General features: G+C 57.6%; 1 protein-coding gene across 1 annotated transcript; it reads right to left on the bottom strand.

Annotated features, from left to right (window-relative positions):
• Window positions 1-5,911: 5,911 nt before the first annotated feature.
• LOC139006546 (1-acylglycerol-3-phosphate O-acyltransferase PNPLA3-like) lies at window positions 5,912-17,456 on the bottom strand. Its single transcript, XM_070408861.1, has 9 exons — window positions 17,216-17,456; window positions 14,511-14,743; window positions 13,391-13,456; window positions 12,411-12,620; window positions 10,428-10,488; window positions 8,380-8,595; window positions 7,340-7,472; window positions 6,353-6,457; window positions 5,912-5,942 (listed from the first exon to the last, which is right to left on the bottom strand). Exons 1-9 carry the CDS (start codon window positions 17,454-17,456, stop codon window positions 5,912-5,914), a joined length of 1,296 nt encoding a protein of 431 aa, XP_070264962.1.
• Window positions 17,457-18,724: the final 1,268 nt, after the last annotated feature.

The following is an 18,724-nucleotide window of genomic DNA, read 5'->3' as shown; positions in this document are numbered from 1 at the left end:
AAGGTCTTTGCAAACATGGGTCTGCTCAGCTACTCGTGGGGAACCTGGTCAGCAATCCTGGAGGATGAGCAGGGGAGAGGCAAGGAGGAGCAGGGCAGCAGGAGGAAGGGGAGGTGGAGGCAGGGCGGCAGTAGGAGGTGTGGGACAGGGATACAGGTGCAGGCAGGCAGGCAGGCAGGACAGCCTCCCAAGAAAGGACAGTGTGGGGGGCTAGGCCTGGTGGGGAGCTTCTGGGCCTGGGCACAGACTCGTGAGGCAGAGGAAGGCAGGGCTGGAGCTGCAGGGAGACAGGGCTATGGTTAGCGGTGTGACCTCTGGCAGGTCACCACCTCTGAAGTGTCAGTTCCTCCCCTGTGAAATGCTGGGATGGGGTTGCTACGACAGACATGTCCCACTAGGAGCAGGGGGCCTGGCACCCCATGCTTTTAAGCCCATTTGGATGCCCACTTGCCAGGAGATGAGGAACGCCGCATTAGCCCCCATTTGATGACAAGAACAGCTTCCTGGCACCACTGCAACTCAGTCGTGCGTCTCCCTGCCCCTCCCAGGCTGTGGACCTTCTTCCAGGCACTGCCTCTCTGGGTCAGTTTCCTCTTTTGAAAAGGGAGGTGGTAACAGTACGCACCTCGGAGCCTTGCTCTGAGGGTCAGCCAGTTAGTAGATGCAATGCTGTGTGTGCCCAGTCCAGAGAGAGCGCCCACCGAGCACTGGCCGTCTCCAGCTGTGTGCCAGGCGCGGTGCCCAGTGCTTCTCACCAGTGGTCTTCTTGAACCATCCCAGTGGGGTGGCCTTGTGTAGGAGATGAAACTGAGGCTCGGAGAAGCTGACACCCTAAATGCAGGTGAGTCTGGTGTGGGCTCACATTCCTGGCCGCCTCTGAGCAATGCCCACACAGCCAGGAACTGGGGAGGGCACTGGGCTGACCCAGGTGGTGCTCAGAAGCTTCCCAGCTGTTGTAAAAGGAGGGGGAGGGGTGCAGCCACCAGGGGGCGCTGTGGAGAGACTGAGTGCCCTGGGCTCAGCACCCACATGCTCAGCTCCTGGGACCCAGGAAACGGGCGCTGGCCACCAAAGTAAAGGTTTGGGGGTCTCTCTGGCCCCCAGCTCAGACCTAAAAGGCTACTTTGGGTGTGGAAACTTCGGCAGAGGTTACCAAAGGTAAATAACCTAGGAGACGGCGCAAGCTGTCAGCACGGGCCACCCAAACTGGACACTGACTTGAAATTGATTGTGCCGCTACCGCAGCCTCAGTTTCCCCATCTGTAAAGCGAGGGTGAGAGCAGTTCCCAAGGCATGAAGGTGTGGGGGGGTTTAGTGTGGGGCCTGCACACGTAATCACGGAACAACGCAGATCTTCTGCCTGTCTCCTCCCTCTGTTCTCGGGTAAACCTCTTCTCAGGTCAGCCAGGAGGTTGGTCTGCAGAAGGCAGGAGTCATGAGCCAAATATTTGAGAACCTATTGTATACAAGGCACTGGGCCCGGGGACAGAGGACACATCAGGAAGACAAAGTCACAGCTCCACCCTGAAACATCGTGTCTGACAGTTACAATACACATCCATAGTTTAAAGGCTCTGAGAAGTCCTGCAGCACGTGTACCTGCCTCACTTTCTTTAACCCGGTATTTCCTGAATAGATTGCATCACAGGGACCTTTTGGGGATTGAGGCTGGATGAGGCCCTCAGTGGTTCACCAGCATTTCCAGGTCCTCTTTGGGGCAAAGGGCAGACGTGTTTCCCCGCCCCCATCCACAGGACTCTTGGTCCACAAGCTGTGAGCTGAAGGGAACCCTTTAAGCCCTGTGGACAGAAGGGGCCACATGCCCACCTGACAGCTCAGAGGAGGCCTGCATGGCGGCCTTGCAGACTCAGATCTAAAGTCACCACAAAGGATGGTCTGAAATTAAACTTTTACTAAAGGCAGTGATGGTGGGTGGTCACCTCCTAGGCCGGTATCTTCGCTGACAAGGTCAGCCTTTACCTTCACTGAGCCTGTCTGTCTTTTTGCATCTATGATAACATACCCTTGAAATCTCTGGGTAACTTGTAACTTCCCTTTCTTTTTCTGGACCCCTTGGGGCACAACCTAATGTGCTGGGCGCCCAGACAGGGACCACCAATTCCTTCATTATCATGTCAGTTGCTCCTGCACCCACCTAAGTATGTGTCCATCATTTTACTTTTTATCCAATCCCAGGGGTTTCCCTGCTTTGATTTCTCCCGCCTCTCTAGTCTATCACCAATGGATTTAATGTAACCCACCTACTTCCCTCCTTTGATTGCAAAGTATAAATACAGATGTAACCCGCCATTCTCCGGAGCATTATCTCAATTCATTGAGGTTCTGCTTCCTGGCATATGTCGACAGTTTGGCTCAAATAAACTCACAAAAATTCCTTACAGGTTTCAATGGTTCTTTACGTCAACAACACCAAATCTTCCCTCCCTCCCCACCGTGGCTCCAAAGGGTGGGGCAGCTTCAGGCTGGATCATCAAGACAGAGCACGTAGAGTGAGAAGTGGCCCGTTTGGGGGCTTTTGTTGAATGTACGTACCCCAGCCTGTCCTAACTGATCACAGTGACATCTGCCAGCACCCCAGAACTCGGTGTGTGAAGTGCCGATCAATCGGACCCGTCGGCAGCAGGGACGCAGTGTGGTGGCTGCACTGGTTCCGGGGAGAAAATCCGTCTCTTGGCCACAAGGGAGGCTGAGCTCCGGGCTCCTGACTTGGAGTTGAGACACAGGGTGGCTGAGCAGGGAGCTGAGCTCTGTCCTGTGGGGCACGTTAGGATGCGGCCAAGGGATGGCCAGTGGGTAGGTGGAGCCGGCCAGGGGGTAGGTGGGCATTCGGGCTCCACCCTCACCTGCACCAACCACTCGGAAGACAAGGCCTGCTCACTCCAAGCCTCCCCCTCCCTCCCCCAGGACCAGCTTTGGGGAAGAGTCGGGCCCGCGGCATCTGGGAAGGACAGCTGAGGGAGAGCACTGTAAATGCCACATTTATTATGAGCTCTTTTCTGACCAAAGAAATGCATGTTCACATAGAAATTTGGAAAACACATAAAAGCACAACAAAGTGAAAGGGCGAGGACTACGCCCTCCATCTTGCCCCAAGGTAAGGGCTACGCCCTCCATCTTACCCTGGGTCCTCCATTTTTGGGCAAAGCCATGTGCTTGGCAAGGCTTCTTCCCGGAAGCCCAAGCCTCTGCTAGCCACACCCAGGACTTCTTTAAACTAACCAATGACAATCAAGGGAAGTGCACACCATAGATATGACCACATCCTGTGTAACAAGACACCGACTTGCGCCTGGCCAATCGGCAGGGCCCACAGTCCTTACTCCAACCCCCTATAAAACCCCTCTTCCCACAGGGCTAGCTCTCTGCCACTTGCTGCTGCGTCAGTAAGGAGGGTAGGGGAGCCAAGCCCGGGCTTGAATAAAGACTCTTATGCCTTTGCATTGGACACAGCTGGCTCCCTGGTGTGGTTTCTTGGGGATCCTGAAATCTGGGCATAACACAAAGAGTTATAGATAATGGCAGAATGCTAGCCACTGACAGTATGGGGTATGTGCCCTTCCGGTCTTTCTTCACACACACACCTCCACACTGTCCTTAACGAGGCTGGCCCAGGCGCTGCGCCAGGTTTTGCCATCTGTGTGCCAAGTAAGGCCGCTGTTCCCAGGCATTAACTAGACCAGCGGTCCGAGGACCACCGGTTGGGACCGCTGAACTGGAGTACGCGTGGATAATGCCTGACGGAGAGCTCCAGAGCCTGCATGTGCCCCAGAGAGAGGAAGGGAGGGTTGTCTGGCAGGCAGGAGGGACTGGAGGATGCTTCCATCTGCAAGTGAGACACCCTACAGAGCTGCAGAGCCGAGGCCTGGGGGCTGCGGGGAGGGTGGCAGCTAAGGCCCAGGCCGGGGATCCTTGGCCATTTCTCAGTGAGCACTGCACTTCCTTGTCTTCGAGCTCATTTTTAAAAATGTATAAAACATGCTCATTGTAAGAAGGTCGAGCGATTTTTAAAAAGTGGAAAGAAAATAAGTTTCGTGTAATTTGATCAGCCATTGAACATATTTATTTCCTGATGACGATCACAAAACTCATGCGTGTACCATCTATAAGAAAACACAGGGTCACTGTGAAATACTGTTAGTGTTACAGCCGGTGGGGAAATGAGGCGGGAGGTGTGAGGGGGGTTACAGGAGTCCAGGTGGTGGCAGGCGTGGCCTCCCCGCCTCCCTCCAGCTCAGCAAGGGGCAGAGCTTTCACTCACCAGCCCCGAGACACGGGAGCCAGCAGGGAGGCCCGGGATGGGGTCGGGGGTGGGGGATCCCTGTGCTGGGCAACAACCCTGTGTCATCACAAGTCGCCTGCTCCTAGTTCACGGCTCATCACAGCTCGAGAGAATGGGGCGCACACGGCAGTGGCCCCGGAGCGCCTCCATGTTGAAGGGTGTGCCTGTGAGAAGTGTCCTGTCTGGACTTGCTGGTTCTCTCCTCTGGGACACTTACCAAAGTGGGGGAGAGGTGCCACCCTCTGTCCCAGCGCCTGGGCTGGACCTTAGCACTGATTCTCTCTGTGATATCTGCATGTGTTAGAGCAACGGACACCCACGTTTCCCCTGGAGGGCAGTGCCATGTGCCTGCCAGCAAGTTAGCCCCTGGGCGAAGGGAGCTCCCTGTCCCCCTTCTCACTAAGGCAGGGGGTGGGGAGGGGAGCAGAGAAGAAAGGAGAGCAAGCTGGAGGCTGCGGGGGGTGGGGGGGGGGGCAGCAGACAAGAGGCCAAGCTGCGGAGTCTGGCTCCTGCCTGGGGCCCAGGGCCTGCCTTGTGCTCCGGACTTGTGAAAAGCCTGTGCTATAAACAGCTCCCTGATCCCCTTGACACATGGCTCAACAGACAGGAAGCTGCCCTTATGTTTCTAAGTCACTGCCATCGTCTAAGGGCCCTGACCTCGGTGCCCTTCCGGAGAAGGACACGGCTCCTGCCGCCCCGGAGCTGGGCCAGTGTCCCCACCCGGCCTGCCAGCCTGTGGCCGTCCCAGCCTCCGGGACACCTCCCCCTGGCCTGCACAGCAGGATGGAGCCCATCAGCTTCCTCCACACAAAGCAACTCCCGGCAGGGCAGGGCAGGGCAGGGCAGGGTAGTGCAAGGTAGGGCAGGGCAGGGTAGGGCAGGGCAGGGCAGGGCAGGGTAGGGCAGGGTAGGGCAGGGCAGGGTAGGGTAGGGCAGGGTAGGGCAGGGCAGGGCAGGGCAGGGTAGGGTAGGGCAGGGCAGGGTAGGGCAGGGTAGGGCAGGGCAGGGTAGGGTAGGGCAGGGTAGGGTAGGGCAGGGTAGGGTAGGGCAGGGTAGGGCAGGGTAGGGTAGGGTAGGGCAGGGTGCCCCTGAAGCCCTGCCGCCTCCTTCTGCCTGGCTGCCCCTCCCTCAGGATGCCGCAGGCTCCAGGGCTTGCAGCAGCACCTCCTTTGGGCCCTGGAGCCTCTGGACACCTGTCAACCCCACGCTGTACTGAGACCAGGCTCCTGGTCTGTGCCTGGGCCAGGGTGGCTGCCCTCTCGCTGGCGAGCCTGCTGTCACTCGGGCCCAAGGCCAGCCTCCTCCACAAGGTCACCGTGGTCACGCCCAGTGCAAACCGGATCCTGCCACCCCCCCTTTTAACCCCCCATGTCTGCCAATAACAGTAGCAACAGAGGCCCCGCCTCCTGAGTGCCCACCCCGTCCAGTACTGGGCCAGGGGTGCCCAGTGTCTCACAGAAGCCCAGAGGAGGTGCGGGGGACCACCGTTGAGCAGAGAAAGCCAAGACCCAGGATTTTCAGGATAAGATCAGCCCTCGTAACCAGAACAAGGCCCTCCTGGCTGCACATCGGGGTACAGATTTCAGAGCAGCTACGTCACCAGGCCATGCTTCAGTCTGGACTTCGGGATTCCACCACCAGCCTAGGATTCCGCAAGTCTGAGGTCAGAAGGAATCCGCTTTAACATGACACCCCACCAGGCCCCGAAGCCCCACCCCACCCTGCGCTGCAGGCACCCAGAGCGACTTCCTAGAGGCAAAGCCATGCTCCTGACCCTTCTGACGGGGACGCGTCCCCGCTGCCCCGCTCAGCTCTCCATCCAATCTGGGCCCAATGTAAGGCCTTCCTGCCCCCCCTGGGCCCCGCAGCCCCTGTGCCGGTGGGCGTGGCGAGCTTTCCGCTGACTTACTCAGCTGCCTCACACAGGACAGCACCCCTGCACTGAAAGATACGCTCCTCGTCACCTACTGGGTGCCCCACCATGGTTCTAGAAGGGCCCACAGGCCTGATCAGGTGAAAGGAGTGCCCATCGGACCCACACAAATCATTTACCTGAGCGTGGGGAGCAGGTGCGTCATCAGTCGAGAACAAACCTGGGAAGTTATGGCCTGCAGCCACTGGACGTCGTCAGGAATGTCGGGGAGCCACTGCACCAGTCTGCACAGACACACACACACACACACACACACACACACACACACACCCGTGTCAGCAGGAAGACAAGTCAAAATGAAGAGAGCCAAACAAAAGCTGAACAACAGGCAGCGAGCTTACAGCAACACTCCTTGTCCCGCTAAATTGCCGGCGCACTTCTACTTCCAACCCGATCAATTCTCACGGGGTGGATTTAGGCCCCTCTGTGTGCGTGTTACTCCTCACGTGAGAATATTCTTTCCACTGATTTTCGGAATGTGGCAGGGAGGGGACGAGACTGAAAAACTGAGACCTATCAATGTACTGGGGATCCCGCAACTGAGGTATGTGCCCTTAACTGGAATCGAACCCTGGACCCTTCACTTAAACCACTGAGAAAAAGTGGCCAGCGACCAAAGTTAGGCCACTTTTGATTCAGGAAAGCTCAAGGGATTAACGTGGCAATTAAAGGAGAAGCCTGGTTTTCCCAGATTCAAGATGCCTGAAGCTTGGAGTGGCGACACCACCCGCTCCACGAGCCCGACTGCCCTTGGCCACGTGCGAGTCCAGGAGAGGAAGCCTGACCACGGCCTCCAGACTCCGTGGCCGTGGACACTAAAGGACCCCACGCCTGGGCCCTGATAAACGCCTGGGCCTTCATGCAGGGCAGGCGGTGTGGGAACAGGCGGCTCATTTGTTGGGGCGGGAGGGACCAGGAAAGGTCCACCCCAGGGTGGGACCGAAGAGCTGGATTTTGAAGGACGGGTTGGACTTTAGAAGATGGACTGAAGGACATGCTGGCTTAACTCACTTAAAAGAAAGGAGACACCCAAGTCCATCTGAAGAAAGCCGAGTAATGCACATGCCCAGGATTCCAGCGCAGACTAAGCCGCCCACACCGCTCACCTCTGGGCCACCGCGAGCGCGGACTCCACGGGCAGCGTACAGGGCAGCACCACGTAAGACATGACCTTCACCGGTAGGAACCTGCAGATCTTGCTCCAGCAGCCACCTCGGGGTCTAAGTGCCTCACTCAGGCCTGAAAGATACCATTGGGGGGAGGGGCGTTCCCCCAGTGTAACCTCACCCAGGTGCTGCCTGCAATTCCAGCGAAACACACAAATCCTGCTGCCAAAGAATCAGAAGCCGAGCCCATGCCATGGAGCAGGGAGTGCGGCCAGAACAGCCCTGGGACAGCCACGGGCCCGGGATCAACTCTGTCCCACTGGCAGCTCCCCCTGGAGGAGACACCGACCCCGAACCCCACCCGCCTTACGGGCTCTCCCAACACGCCCTCTTCTGCCTGGAGCCCTGGCTTCTGTTTTGCTGGGGTCCAATCCCGACTCCGTCCACACCTTTGGGGACCCCCGGACCCGCTGGGGTTGGACCCCGGCACTGTTTCCCCTTCGTCGTGGCCTCAGGACCCTCAAATCGTAGCAACCTGGGCACCAGCGTCGTGTTTATCTTTGAATTTCTCCCAGTGCCCGAATGCATCTGGTCTGCACTCCTGGCCCACCTGGTGTCTGACGACATGATCAAATGCACTACCGTCGCTCAAGGACAAGTTCAAAGCTGAGGGTTCGGGGAAGGGGGAGGCAGACAGGCTCCTCCAGAAAGAAGGCGTGGAGACGGGGGCCCAGGCAGAGAATGTTGTTCTGGAAGAAGGGGCCCACCCTCGGGCCCCCCAAATCCGGTGCGCCCAGACCCAGGAACTGGGCGCATGCCCGAGTAACTCCCAACGGGCTCACCGGGAGTGTGGCTTTTTCTGGCTGTGCACACGGGGAAGGGAGGCTGAGCAAGGCGCCTGGGTGGGGAGATGGTGCCAGGAGGTGGGGCCTCATCTCCTCCCCGTGGCAGCATCACCCTCCTCCCCAACCCGCCAGAGAAGCCCCCTTAGTCTCAGCAACAGAAAGCAACACCCCGCTGTCCCGCCAGAGGCGTCTCACCTGCAATGAGCTTGGGCGACAACGTCTCCAGGATGCTCTCGTCCCAGGGCAGGAGGCTGACACGCAGGTGGGCCAGCAGCTTGGCCACCTCGGGCCTCCTCTGCCAGGCAGCCGCCCCCGGGGAAGCCTCGGGGCTCGCGGTTTCCCAGGAGAAGGGGAGGAACTCGGGCGCTGCCGAGGGCACACTCGGGCTCGGACGGGGCCTGTCACAGATGCCTACGCGGGGCACGGAGACAGGGGGCATGACTCACACACCCACCCACCCTGACAGGAGGCCAGCAGCCACCGGACACTGCAGGCCTGGGATCAGCTCAGTAGCAGGCGGGACGGACGAGGGCAACGGGCTTCACCGGGAGGAGGCGGCACGGGGCTCTGAAGCCACAGTGAAAGGAGCCGAACTCCTGGCCCCGTCACGCACTCACTGTGGGCCGCACAGCCACTGTGGCCTGGGAGGGAAAGGTGACTACGGCTAATGTGCACTGACTGTGGCGCCGCTGGTGGAGCCTATGTCCCCGGCCCTGATAGGAACGGCCCAGCCAGGCCTTGCAGCAGCCATTCAACTGCTACTATTATCAGCGTCTCCCCTTTTCAGCTGAGGAATGGGAAGCACAGAGAGGTTAAGAGACTCATCCACAGCCACACAGCCCGTCTGGGGCAGAGTGGGATTTGAACCCAGGCCTGACATCAGTCATGGCCCTCTTCCACCACACAACCCTGAAAGCAGTATTAGGCACGGGAGTGTGTGTGTATGCCGGGGGTTGGGGGTGCTGCCCCAGGAGTTGGGGCGCAGTAGCCAACACCACAGGGGCTCCCAGCTCCCTCGGAATTGGCACACAGGGTGGAGGCGCTCTGGGGGGGTGGGGGGAGGGACAGTAGTTTTAGAGGCCCGGGTTGCCCTGGCTCACCTGTTGCCTCCACCCTCAGGTTACAAAGACCAGGGGCTGCTCCCCTTTATGCTTCTCTCTCGATCTTTCCCGGGGCCTCCCTTAGACATGCTGCTCACCCTCTGGGTCATCACCTGCCCTAGGTACAGATCTGTTCCCGGAGGACGTCACCTGCCCTAGGTACAGATCTGTTCCTGGAGGACGTCACCTGCCCTAGGTACAGATCTGTTCCCGGAGGACATCACCTGCCCTAGGTACAGATCTGTTCCCGGAGGACGTCACCTGCCCTAGGTACAGATCTGTTCCTGGAGGACGTCACCTGCCCTAGGTACAGATCTGTTCCTGGAGGACATCACCTGCCCCCCGCCGCCCACGACTCCTCTGCAGGACCCCAGGGACCAGCTGCCTGAGGACCTGCTCACGTATTTGATCCCAACACGGCACCGCGCCTGTAGATGCTGGGCCACGTGCCAGTCTTTACAATGACCAGGAATCACCTGGACGTACTTGCATCCCAACTCCCCTCAATACAGAGGTGGGAACAGGCCCAGGGAGGGGGGTGGCCTCCCCAAAGCCTTCCGAGTGCTTCCCTGAGCCCAGACCATTGGGCCATTGAAAGCCCTTGTGAAACTAACAGGGGACACTGTGCCGGGAGAGCGCCCCGGAGCAGAGACATCCCGGGTTCCCATCCCAGCTCTGCCCCTCAGTGGGTGGAGTGTGGTCCCTGGCTCGCCTCTCCAAGCCTCCGTTCCCCCACCTGTAAAATGGGACAGAGGGTTCCTATGTAGCTGAGCTCATTGGAGGGCTGAGCCCGACAGATGGTGAAGGTGGGGAGCACCACGTGATGTCACATCGCCTGGCGCTCACCAAGGCTGCTAACAAACGGCTGATGAAAAGGGCACATCTGGCCCGGCCAGTGCTCTCAGTGGTTAGCATCAACCCATGAACCAGTAGAACACGGTTCTATTCCCTGTCAGGACACGTGCCCGAATTGCGAGCTCAATGCCCAGCAGGGGGCATACAGGAGGCAGCCGATCAATGATTCTCTCTCATCATTGATGTTTCTCTCTCTCCCATTCCCTCTCCCTTCCTCTCTCTGAAATCAATAAAAACATATTTAAAAAAAAAACAAAAGTGCTCATCTGCTCCCCAGGCCACACATACCGTTTTCTTCCAAGAACCTGACCGCGTCTAAATACCCTCGTAGGAATAACTCTGCAAGCACCTGTAAGGGAAGCAAGTGAGTGAACTACTGGGCAGGGTCACTAGCCTCACTCACTTAAACCGAAGACCCTTCAAACTCTGTGCTGCCTCCACGGGCCAGGCACGGCCTCTGTGTGGGGGGATGCTTGGGGCTGTTTTGACAGTAATTGATTTCTACTTTCCTAACACTGTGATCTGAGAAGACGCTTGCAGAGACTTGTTTTGTGTCCTAACATGTGGTCTATCTTTGTGAATGACCCATGTGCACGTGAGAAGAATGTGTACCCTGCAGCCGTGGGGTGAAATGTTCTATAAATGTCAATTAAATCCACCTGATCCAGTGTGTCCTTCGGAGTCACTGGTTCCTTCTTCATTTTCTGTCTGGATGATCTATCCAGTGAAGTCAGCAGGGGGTTAAAGTCCCCTCCTGTAACTGTATTGCTGTCGATCTCTCCCTTAAAGTTCCTTATAAGTTTTTTTTAATATATTTAAGTGCTCCTATATTGGGTGCATATATGTTTACCAGGGTTATATCCTCTTGTTGGATTGATCCCTTAGTATTATGCCGTGACCTTCATTGTCTCTTGTGATGGCTTACATTTTGAAGTCTATTTTGTCAGATATGAGTATTGCCACCCCAGCTTTTTTTTGTTTGTTTACTTTTGCATGGAAAATCTTTCCCATTCCTTCACTCTCATCTTATGTGAGTCTTTTGTTCTGGAGTGGGTCCCTTGTAGACACCATGTAGTTGGATCATCTTTTATATCCATTCAGCTACCCTGTATCTTTTGATTGGAGCATTTAATCCATTTACATTTAAGGTTATTATTGATAGGTAGTTATTTATTGCCACTTTAATCCTGTATGCCTAGGTTTCTCTATTTCTTCTCATTACAGCAGTCCCTTTAGCATTTTTTGCAATGCTGGCTTGGTAGTGATAAACTGTCTTAGGCTTTTTTTTTGTCTGGGAAGCTGTTTATTTCACCATCTATTCTGAATGATAGCCTTGCTGGATATAGTAATCTTGGTTTCAGATTCATGCTTTTCTTTACTATGAATACTTCTGCCATTCCCTTCTGGCCTGTAGAGTTTTTGATGAGGAATCAGTTGACAGCCTTATGGGAGCTACTTTGTGGGTAACAAATTGCTTTTCTCTTGCTGCCTTTAAGATTATTTCTCTTTAATTTTTGGCATTTTAATTATGATGTGTCCGGGCCAGGGCCTTTTTGGGTTCCTGCTTGGGATTCTCTGTGCCTCCTGAACTTGTGTGACTTTTTCCTTCACCAGGTTAGGGAAGTTTTCTGCCATTATTTCTTCAAACACGTTTTCTATCCCTTTCTCACTTTCTTCCCCTTCTAGCACATCCATTATGCGAACATTGTTACGTTTCACATTGTCCCACAGCTCCCTTAAACTGTCCTCTTATTTTTTAATTGTTTTTCTTTTTGGTTCTCTGATTGAGAGATTTTTTTCTACCATCTTCTAATTCACTGATCTCATTCTCAGCTTCCCCTAATCTGCTGTGTATTCCTTCCAATGCGTTCCTTATTAGTGCTCTGTCAATCTTTATTTCTGACTGTTCTTTTTTCATATTTACTATATCTTTTCTCATGCTGTTGAGCATCTTTACCATCATTATTCTGAACTCTGTATCAAATGAATTTCTTATCTCCATTTCATTTACCTCTGCTATTGGAGAATTCTCTTGTTCTTTCATTGGGGGTTGTTTTTTCATCTCTCCATTTAGGGTGCCAGTTTGGATTTGTGACTGTGTATTAGGTAGATCTGCTACGCTTTGGGCAGCACAGTTTAAATGTCCCCAGATGATTTTCAAAATCAGAGTGGGGCACCTATTCACTGAGGGGTCTGCTTTGGTTTGTCTGTGTAGTGAACCACACTAGTGGGTCCCCAGGAGCACAGAGCTGAACAAACAGCTCCACTCGCCTTGACATCCGGGGGGAACACCATTTGCTTTATCAGGTGGATGTTCTCTAAGCAGAAGCGGAGACTGATCTTGGACACGTCCATATACAGGAAGTTTGTGGACTTGACCTTAGGACAGATGTCATGCTCCCCAAGGAACGGGGACACGGTGATGGTCATCTTGTCATCAAAGCAGGGTACGCTGTTAGTAAGCCCTCCATCCACGTACCGCTTGTAAGGGAGAGAGAAAACACATTCTGTCAGAGGCTCTGGGCAGGGGCTTCTCAGAACCACAGCTGACCCAGGAGAAGACCAGGTTTGGGGAGCCTCTTTCAACATTTTCGGCTGGGCAGACAGGTTTGGTACAAGCTAGACAGTCTGCACCTGTCACACCAATGCCCCATGTGACATCCTCAACTGTCCACAGACAAGACAGATGTCCCAGGTGGGGATCAATCATCTCAGTGGGTGACGGCTGCCCAGGAAGGAGCTGCCCCTGGTGCTGCACAGCCCAGCACGCAGCCCAGAGCCTGCAGAGCACACACTCCACTCGGACTCTGCCGGGCAGGGCTCGCAATCAGCCGCATGTGTCTACAGAGAGTATTTGCTGATGGAACTGAACCGTAGCTCTGTCGGCAGCTCAGCCCCAAGCCACGGGCTGGAAGGACAGTCAGTCCCAGAGGGGACTGAATCGCTCCACCCTGAGAGCGAAGCTCGACTTAAGGGAGTGGCTGAGTCTTAAGTGTCGTATTCCTTAAGTAGACCACGGGGCACCTGTCCTCGGTGCTCAGGTGAATATGACATGAACCAGCTCACCTTCCAGAAAGCCAGATAATGGGTTCTTGGTGAGGCTGGTTGGGCTGGGGGTGGGTGGGGTGGAGATGTGGCAGCTATGGAATCACTGTCTCAAGGCTGAGCCGCAGAAGGCCCTGTGTTTGGATGCCTGCGCCCAGCATTGTGTAGGCAGGAGCTGTGCAAACACAGTATAAAAGCAGACTTACCACGCCTCTGAAGGTCGGAGGGATTAAGCCACAGAAGTAAGGGATGAAGGAGGTACAGATCAAGGCCTGTGAAGATAAAAGGAAGTGAAACCACAGGCAAAGCAGTAGGCCCTTCATTCCCCTGGGCCTCCCTGAACCTTCTCTCTGTGAGTAAGAAGAGCAGCTGGTCTGAATATGCTCTTTGCACACAGTAGGCACTTTATTTAATGGGTTGAATGAACGATGAACTACACAAGTGTATTTCAGCCCCAGTATTTGTCCCTGCTGCCCACGAGAGTCACAATGGCCATCGCAGACCGGACCTGGAGCTGTGGACGTGATGACTGACCGGGAAGGACTGGATCAGACTCAAGCTGCTTGACCCGCTGGCCCTGGACCCCAGCCCGGGATTCTGAGGCAGCAGCTTGGAGGAGGGGCCTCAGACTGCAAGTCTCCCAGGCTCCCAGGTGATGCCCACGCGGGTCCAGGGACCACAGTGGAGTAGCACAGGCTGGAGAGCATTAAGCAGCACCCAACACTGACTCACAAAGAAAGGACTCCTGTGGGAGGGACAGGTGCTGGCTGAAGAGAAGAAACTTCCAGAAACAAGGTTCAATGACAGATGGTTGGGGCTGCTGAGATGCTGCTGGCTCTATGGGCCAGGCCGCTCTGCTATGCAGACGTGTGTGAAGAGAAGTGTCTATTGAACCCCCATGAAGGCATCAGGCAAATGCACTGTATTGTGACCTTGCAAACAAGCTCCTCTGGGCTGGGCCCCGAGGACAGAGGCTCCGCCTCTCGCTGCTTCCCTCAAGCTGTTCTCCTGCAGGAACACGCATCCCGTGCAGGAGGGACACCGAGGGACAGGGCCCTGAGGAGGTGGACAAAGCCAAGCCTGCAAGGATGGGGAGCCATCCTTTACATGGAACCTGTGCTGGAACGCCCGGGGTTTCCCAGGCTCTGGCCCAGACCACGGGGGGCACAGCGTGTACGTCACAGGGTGTGGGCAGCAGACAGCGTCCCGGCCGGCCAGTGCTTGTCCGTGTAAGAAAGGGGGCAGGTGGCCCGCGCCAGCCTGTCCGTGTGACTCCCAGAATGAAACAGCCCCTCACTGACAGCACCAGACAGGCCCACCGCTTACGTCCACAACGTCGTCTTTGGACTGAAACTCGGACACCAGGACGTTTTCCCAGTCGGACACTCTGGTGAGCGAGATGCACATTTTGCCTGAGATGAGCTGGTGGACGTTGTCCGGGAGGTGTCTGTGGAAGGATTCTCGGAGGAACCTGACTAGGTTGAAGGATGGATGGAAGATGCCCATGGCCCGGCTTCTGGTGGATTCGACAAAGTCTCTGAGGACCTGCAGAGTGATGTCTGTTGGGGAGACAAGCGCACAGGGGGATGGATGTGCCGCCTGGGACAGGGGCCGACTGCGGCAAGACCAGAAACCGGTGGAGGGAGCTGTGTTCTCACGTGGCTGCAGAGCCCTTACAATGGGGATCATCCACATTGAGATGTAGTTAGAGGATCTCAAAACTTAATGCATGCCGAAACCAGTTTGGCTCAGTGGATAGAGCATCGGCCTGCAGACTGGGGGGTCCCGGGTTCGATTCCGGTCGGGGGCATGTGCCTGGGTTGCAGGCACATCCCCAGTGGGGGATGTGCAGAAGGCAGCTGATCGATGTTTCTGGCTCTCTATCTCTCTCCCTTCCTCTCTGTAAAAAATCAATAAAATATGTAAAAAAAAAACTTAATGCAAAACAGAATGTAAAATATCTCAACTCACTCTTATACTTACTAAATGGGAGCAGGGTGCTGTTTGGTGATATTGGGATGAATGAGACTGACTTCACTGTGCCTTACTTTTTGCTTCGTTTCTAGGAAACGTAAAATGACAGACAGCGCGGCTTGCACTGTTTCTGTTGCACAGCGCCCTCCCGGCCTGGCCTTGGGAACGAGCCTCCAGAGGTCCATGTGGGCTCTCCTCCAACTCTCCCCTCAGAGCCAGAGCCATGGAGGCCTGACTCCAGGGAGCAGAGAACACCAGGCCAGCACCAGGGCGGGAAGTCTGTCTGCACCTCTCACCAGCCTCACCTCTCACCTGCCACCACCTCCCACCTGCCTCCCCCTCCCACCTGCCACCACCTCCCACCTGCCACCACCTCCCACCTGTCTCCACCTCCCACCTGTCTCCACCTCCCACCTGCCACCACCTCCCACCTGCCACCACCTCTCACCTGCCACCACCTCTCACCTGCCTCCCCTTCCACCTGCCTCACCTCCCACCTGCCTCCCCCTCCCACCTGACTCCCCTTCCAACTGCCTCACCTCCCACCTGCCTCCCCCTTCCAACTGCCTCACCTCCCACCTGCCTCCCCCTTCCAACTGCCTCACCTCCCACCTGCCTCCCCCTCCCACCTGCCTCCACTTCTCACCTGCCTCACCCTGTGCTGCAGGCACAGCCCCAGGCTCGGCCTGTCCCCTGCCTATGGGAACCCCTGCACTGCTCTGCACCTCATTGGGGTCCTGGGGTCACAGCTGCAGTTAAAAGTTCAACTGCGTGGGTGGCTCCAGGTCACCTTGGGGACAAGGACTGGCTTTAGCACTGCTATAGCCCGGGGGGTGGGGGGACGTGAACTGGCCATCCTGGAGGTCACATCCTGCCCTTTGCTCCCCTCCCCCTGCAGGGAGAAGGCAGCCAGGGTGGCCCCCTAACGCCACCTCCCACTCAGCCCAGGTCCCTCCAATGGCAGGGCACCCTCCTGGCAGGAGACTCCTGTCACCAGAGCAGAGGCAGCCCCACTGGCTGCGTGTCCCCCCACCCCCCCCCCCCCCCCACCCAGCCCTGGTTACAGCCGAGAGGAAGCCCCTGAGGAGCCCAGGGAAACGGGCTGATGAGGGGCATCCTCTTCCTCCTGGGGACCTTTGGGTGCCAACAGCTCCACACTGCCCCTTGCTCCCAGCTCTGCCCCCTGATGGGGAACCCCAAGCCGAGGAGGCTGCACCCCAGTCCTTTAGGCCAGCTGGGCACCAGCCCACACCCTCCCTCCCACTGGCTTCCACAAGCACAGACGTTAATCCCGACAAAACTTAAAGGGCTGTCATTTCTGAGGCGCTGAGTGGGTGTGGAGGGTGAGCATGGTGTGGGGGGTCCAGGGGCCACCCAGCCCCGAGGAAGGGCCTGAAACACTGGGAAGGAGAGGAGATAGCTCTCGTACCCTCCTGCACACACACTATCCATCATGGCCCCACAACCTCCTCCAAGCCTACTCAGCTGGTCTCCAGGAGCCCTGGCCCTCTTTCTGCCTGAGATGTCTGCACCCGGAGGGCTGGGCTGCACCAGTGGTGCCAGGAGCAGGGAGAAGCTGTGGTGCTGTCTCCAGTCTCTTAAGTCCCCAAAGAGAAGAAGGTGCCCACCCCGGGACATAGGCCACAGCCCTCGTCCGGGTCGGTGGGACCCAGGGAGAATCAACTCTCCCTGTTGGCTGCTCAGCTGGCCCAGAGCCTCCCCAGGGGACCTCAAGGATCAGCTCCACCCCGCGCCTCCTGGGACAAGCTCCCTTCCGCCTGCAGCTCTAGGTGGTGGGGAACAGGCTTCCTTCAAGCCCCGGCTCCAGAAGGGGGTGGGGCGAGGAGATGCTCGGGATTCCCACGCCCAGAGGAGCCGCTCCCAAGGCGCCCCCTCCCAGACTCGGCGACAGAGCCCACGCGCACAAGGCGAGAGGACGCAGTGGAGGGGGCATCTGTCTGCAGGGTCCCCCGGATGCACCTGCAGTTTGCGTGTCCAAACTCGGATCCACCGGGCACCCCGCAACCCTTAGGAGTCGCCCGCGGCCCTGGACGTACCAACGGGAATGCGGGCGAGGAAGGTGACGCCGTGCAGCGCCCCAGCAGAGGCACCGAAGAACATGCGCGCGTCGCGGAGGACGTGCGGGGCGCGCTCGCTCAGACAGCGGGTCGCCCCGAGGTGGTAGAAGCCCAGGAAGCCGCAGCCAACGAAGGACACGCTCCAGCCACGCTCGGAGTCGCACAGAGCGGCGGCGGGTCGGGGTCCGGGAGGCGGGGTCTGAGGTGCAGGGTCCGCCATCCTCCCCGCCTTAACCTCACGAACTCTGGCTCTGAACTAGGCCTCCCAGCCGCCGCCCAGGTGTTCCCTGCGTGACGTCAGCGCGCCTGGCCCCGCCCTCCAGGGCGGAGTGGAGGAGTCGGCGGGCGGACCAGTGGTCCAATCTCGGGCAGGTGCCCACCCGTCAGTCATTGCACCTCCTGGATGGGTAGGATTCTGGGGCGGGGCCTAGGAGGAGCGGACGGGCTGTGGGGCGGGGCCTAGGAGGAGCAGACGGGCTGTGGGGCGGGGGGGGGGGGGGCGGGGGGAGGTGGGGGGGGCCTAGGAGGGGCAAACAGGCTGTGGGGCGGGGCTTAGGAGGAGTGGATGGGCGGGGGGCGGGGCCTAGCGGGGGCAGATGGGCTGTGGGGCGGGGCTTAGGAGGGGCAAACAGGCTGTGGGCGGGGCTTAGGAGGAGCGGATGGGCTGTGGGGCGGGGCCTAAGAGGAGCTGACGGGCTGTGGGGCGGGGCCTAGGAGGGGAAACGGGCTGTGGGACCAGGCTTAGGAGGAATGGAGGGGCTGTGGGGCGGGACCTAGCGGCGGGCGGGGGGCGGTGGGGGACAGGATGTGGGCGGGGCTTGGGAGGGGCAAACAGGCTGTGGGGCGGGGCTTGGGAGGGGCGGAGGGGCGGGGCCTGGGGGGCAGACGGGCGATGGGGAGGGGCCTGGGAGGGGCCCACCTGCGCCTGAGGGAGGGTGGGGGAGCTTTCCCTTCTCCAAATGACAGGCATGTCCTGGAAAGAGACAGCGCCCCCTGCAGTTCCCCTTGATCCCGTAGTCAGGGAGGAAGCAGCAGTGGCCACTGAGGTCTTTAATGTCTTCCCGACACGTGGTCGTTCCCCTTTTCACAGCCGTTAGGCGGCACCGGCATCTACACGACCCGCGTGTGATGGCTTTGCTCTGGTTTCCTGCAGTCTGTGTGTGTGATGTCTCAGTGCTCGGCAAGTGGTGGCGATTCTCATTTCAGGACAGTGACGCCAAGTTTCCATTTCAAAGTTTCGCTTCTAAGTTTATGTAGTGACGGGTGGACCAAACTGTTGTAGCCCGAAGCTTGCAGGACCCGAACCCTGGATTTTCCCAAGGGGTGACGACTCAGTCCATAATGAAGCGAAAGCGGTGACTTCCAGAACCACCCACGAGACTCCGGACCTTCTCAGAGGGCAGCAGGCGGTGCGTGGACTGGGCCTGGTTCCCGGGGTGGGACGTGCATGCAGACAGGCGCCCGCTCTCCCTGTGCTGGCTCAGCGCG

Source organism: Myotis yumanensis, unplaced genomic scaffold (genome assembly GCF_028538775.1).
Source record: "Myotis yumanensis isolate MYYU_CA2020_CCGP unplaced genomic scaffold, mMyoYum1.0.hap1 SCAF_3, whole genome shotgun sequence".
NCBI classification, from domain to species: domain Eukaryota; kingdom Metazoa; phylum Chordata; class Mammalia; order Chiroptera; family Vespertilionidae; genus Myotis; species Myotis yumanensis.
Note: the sequence above shows the minus strand (reverse complement) of the source record. Positions and strands in the feature narration are given on the sequence as shown.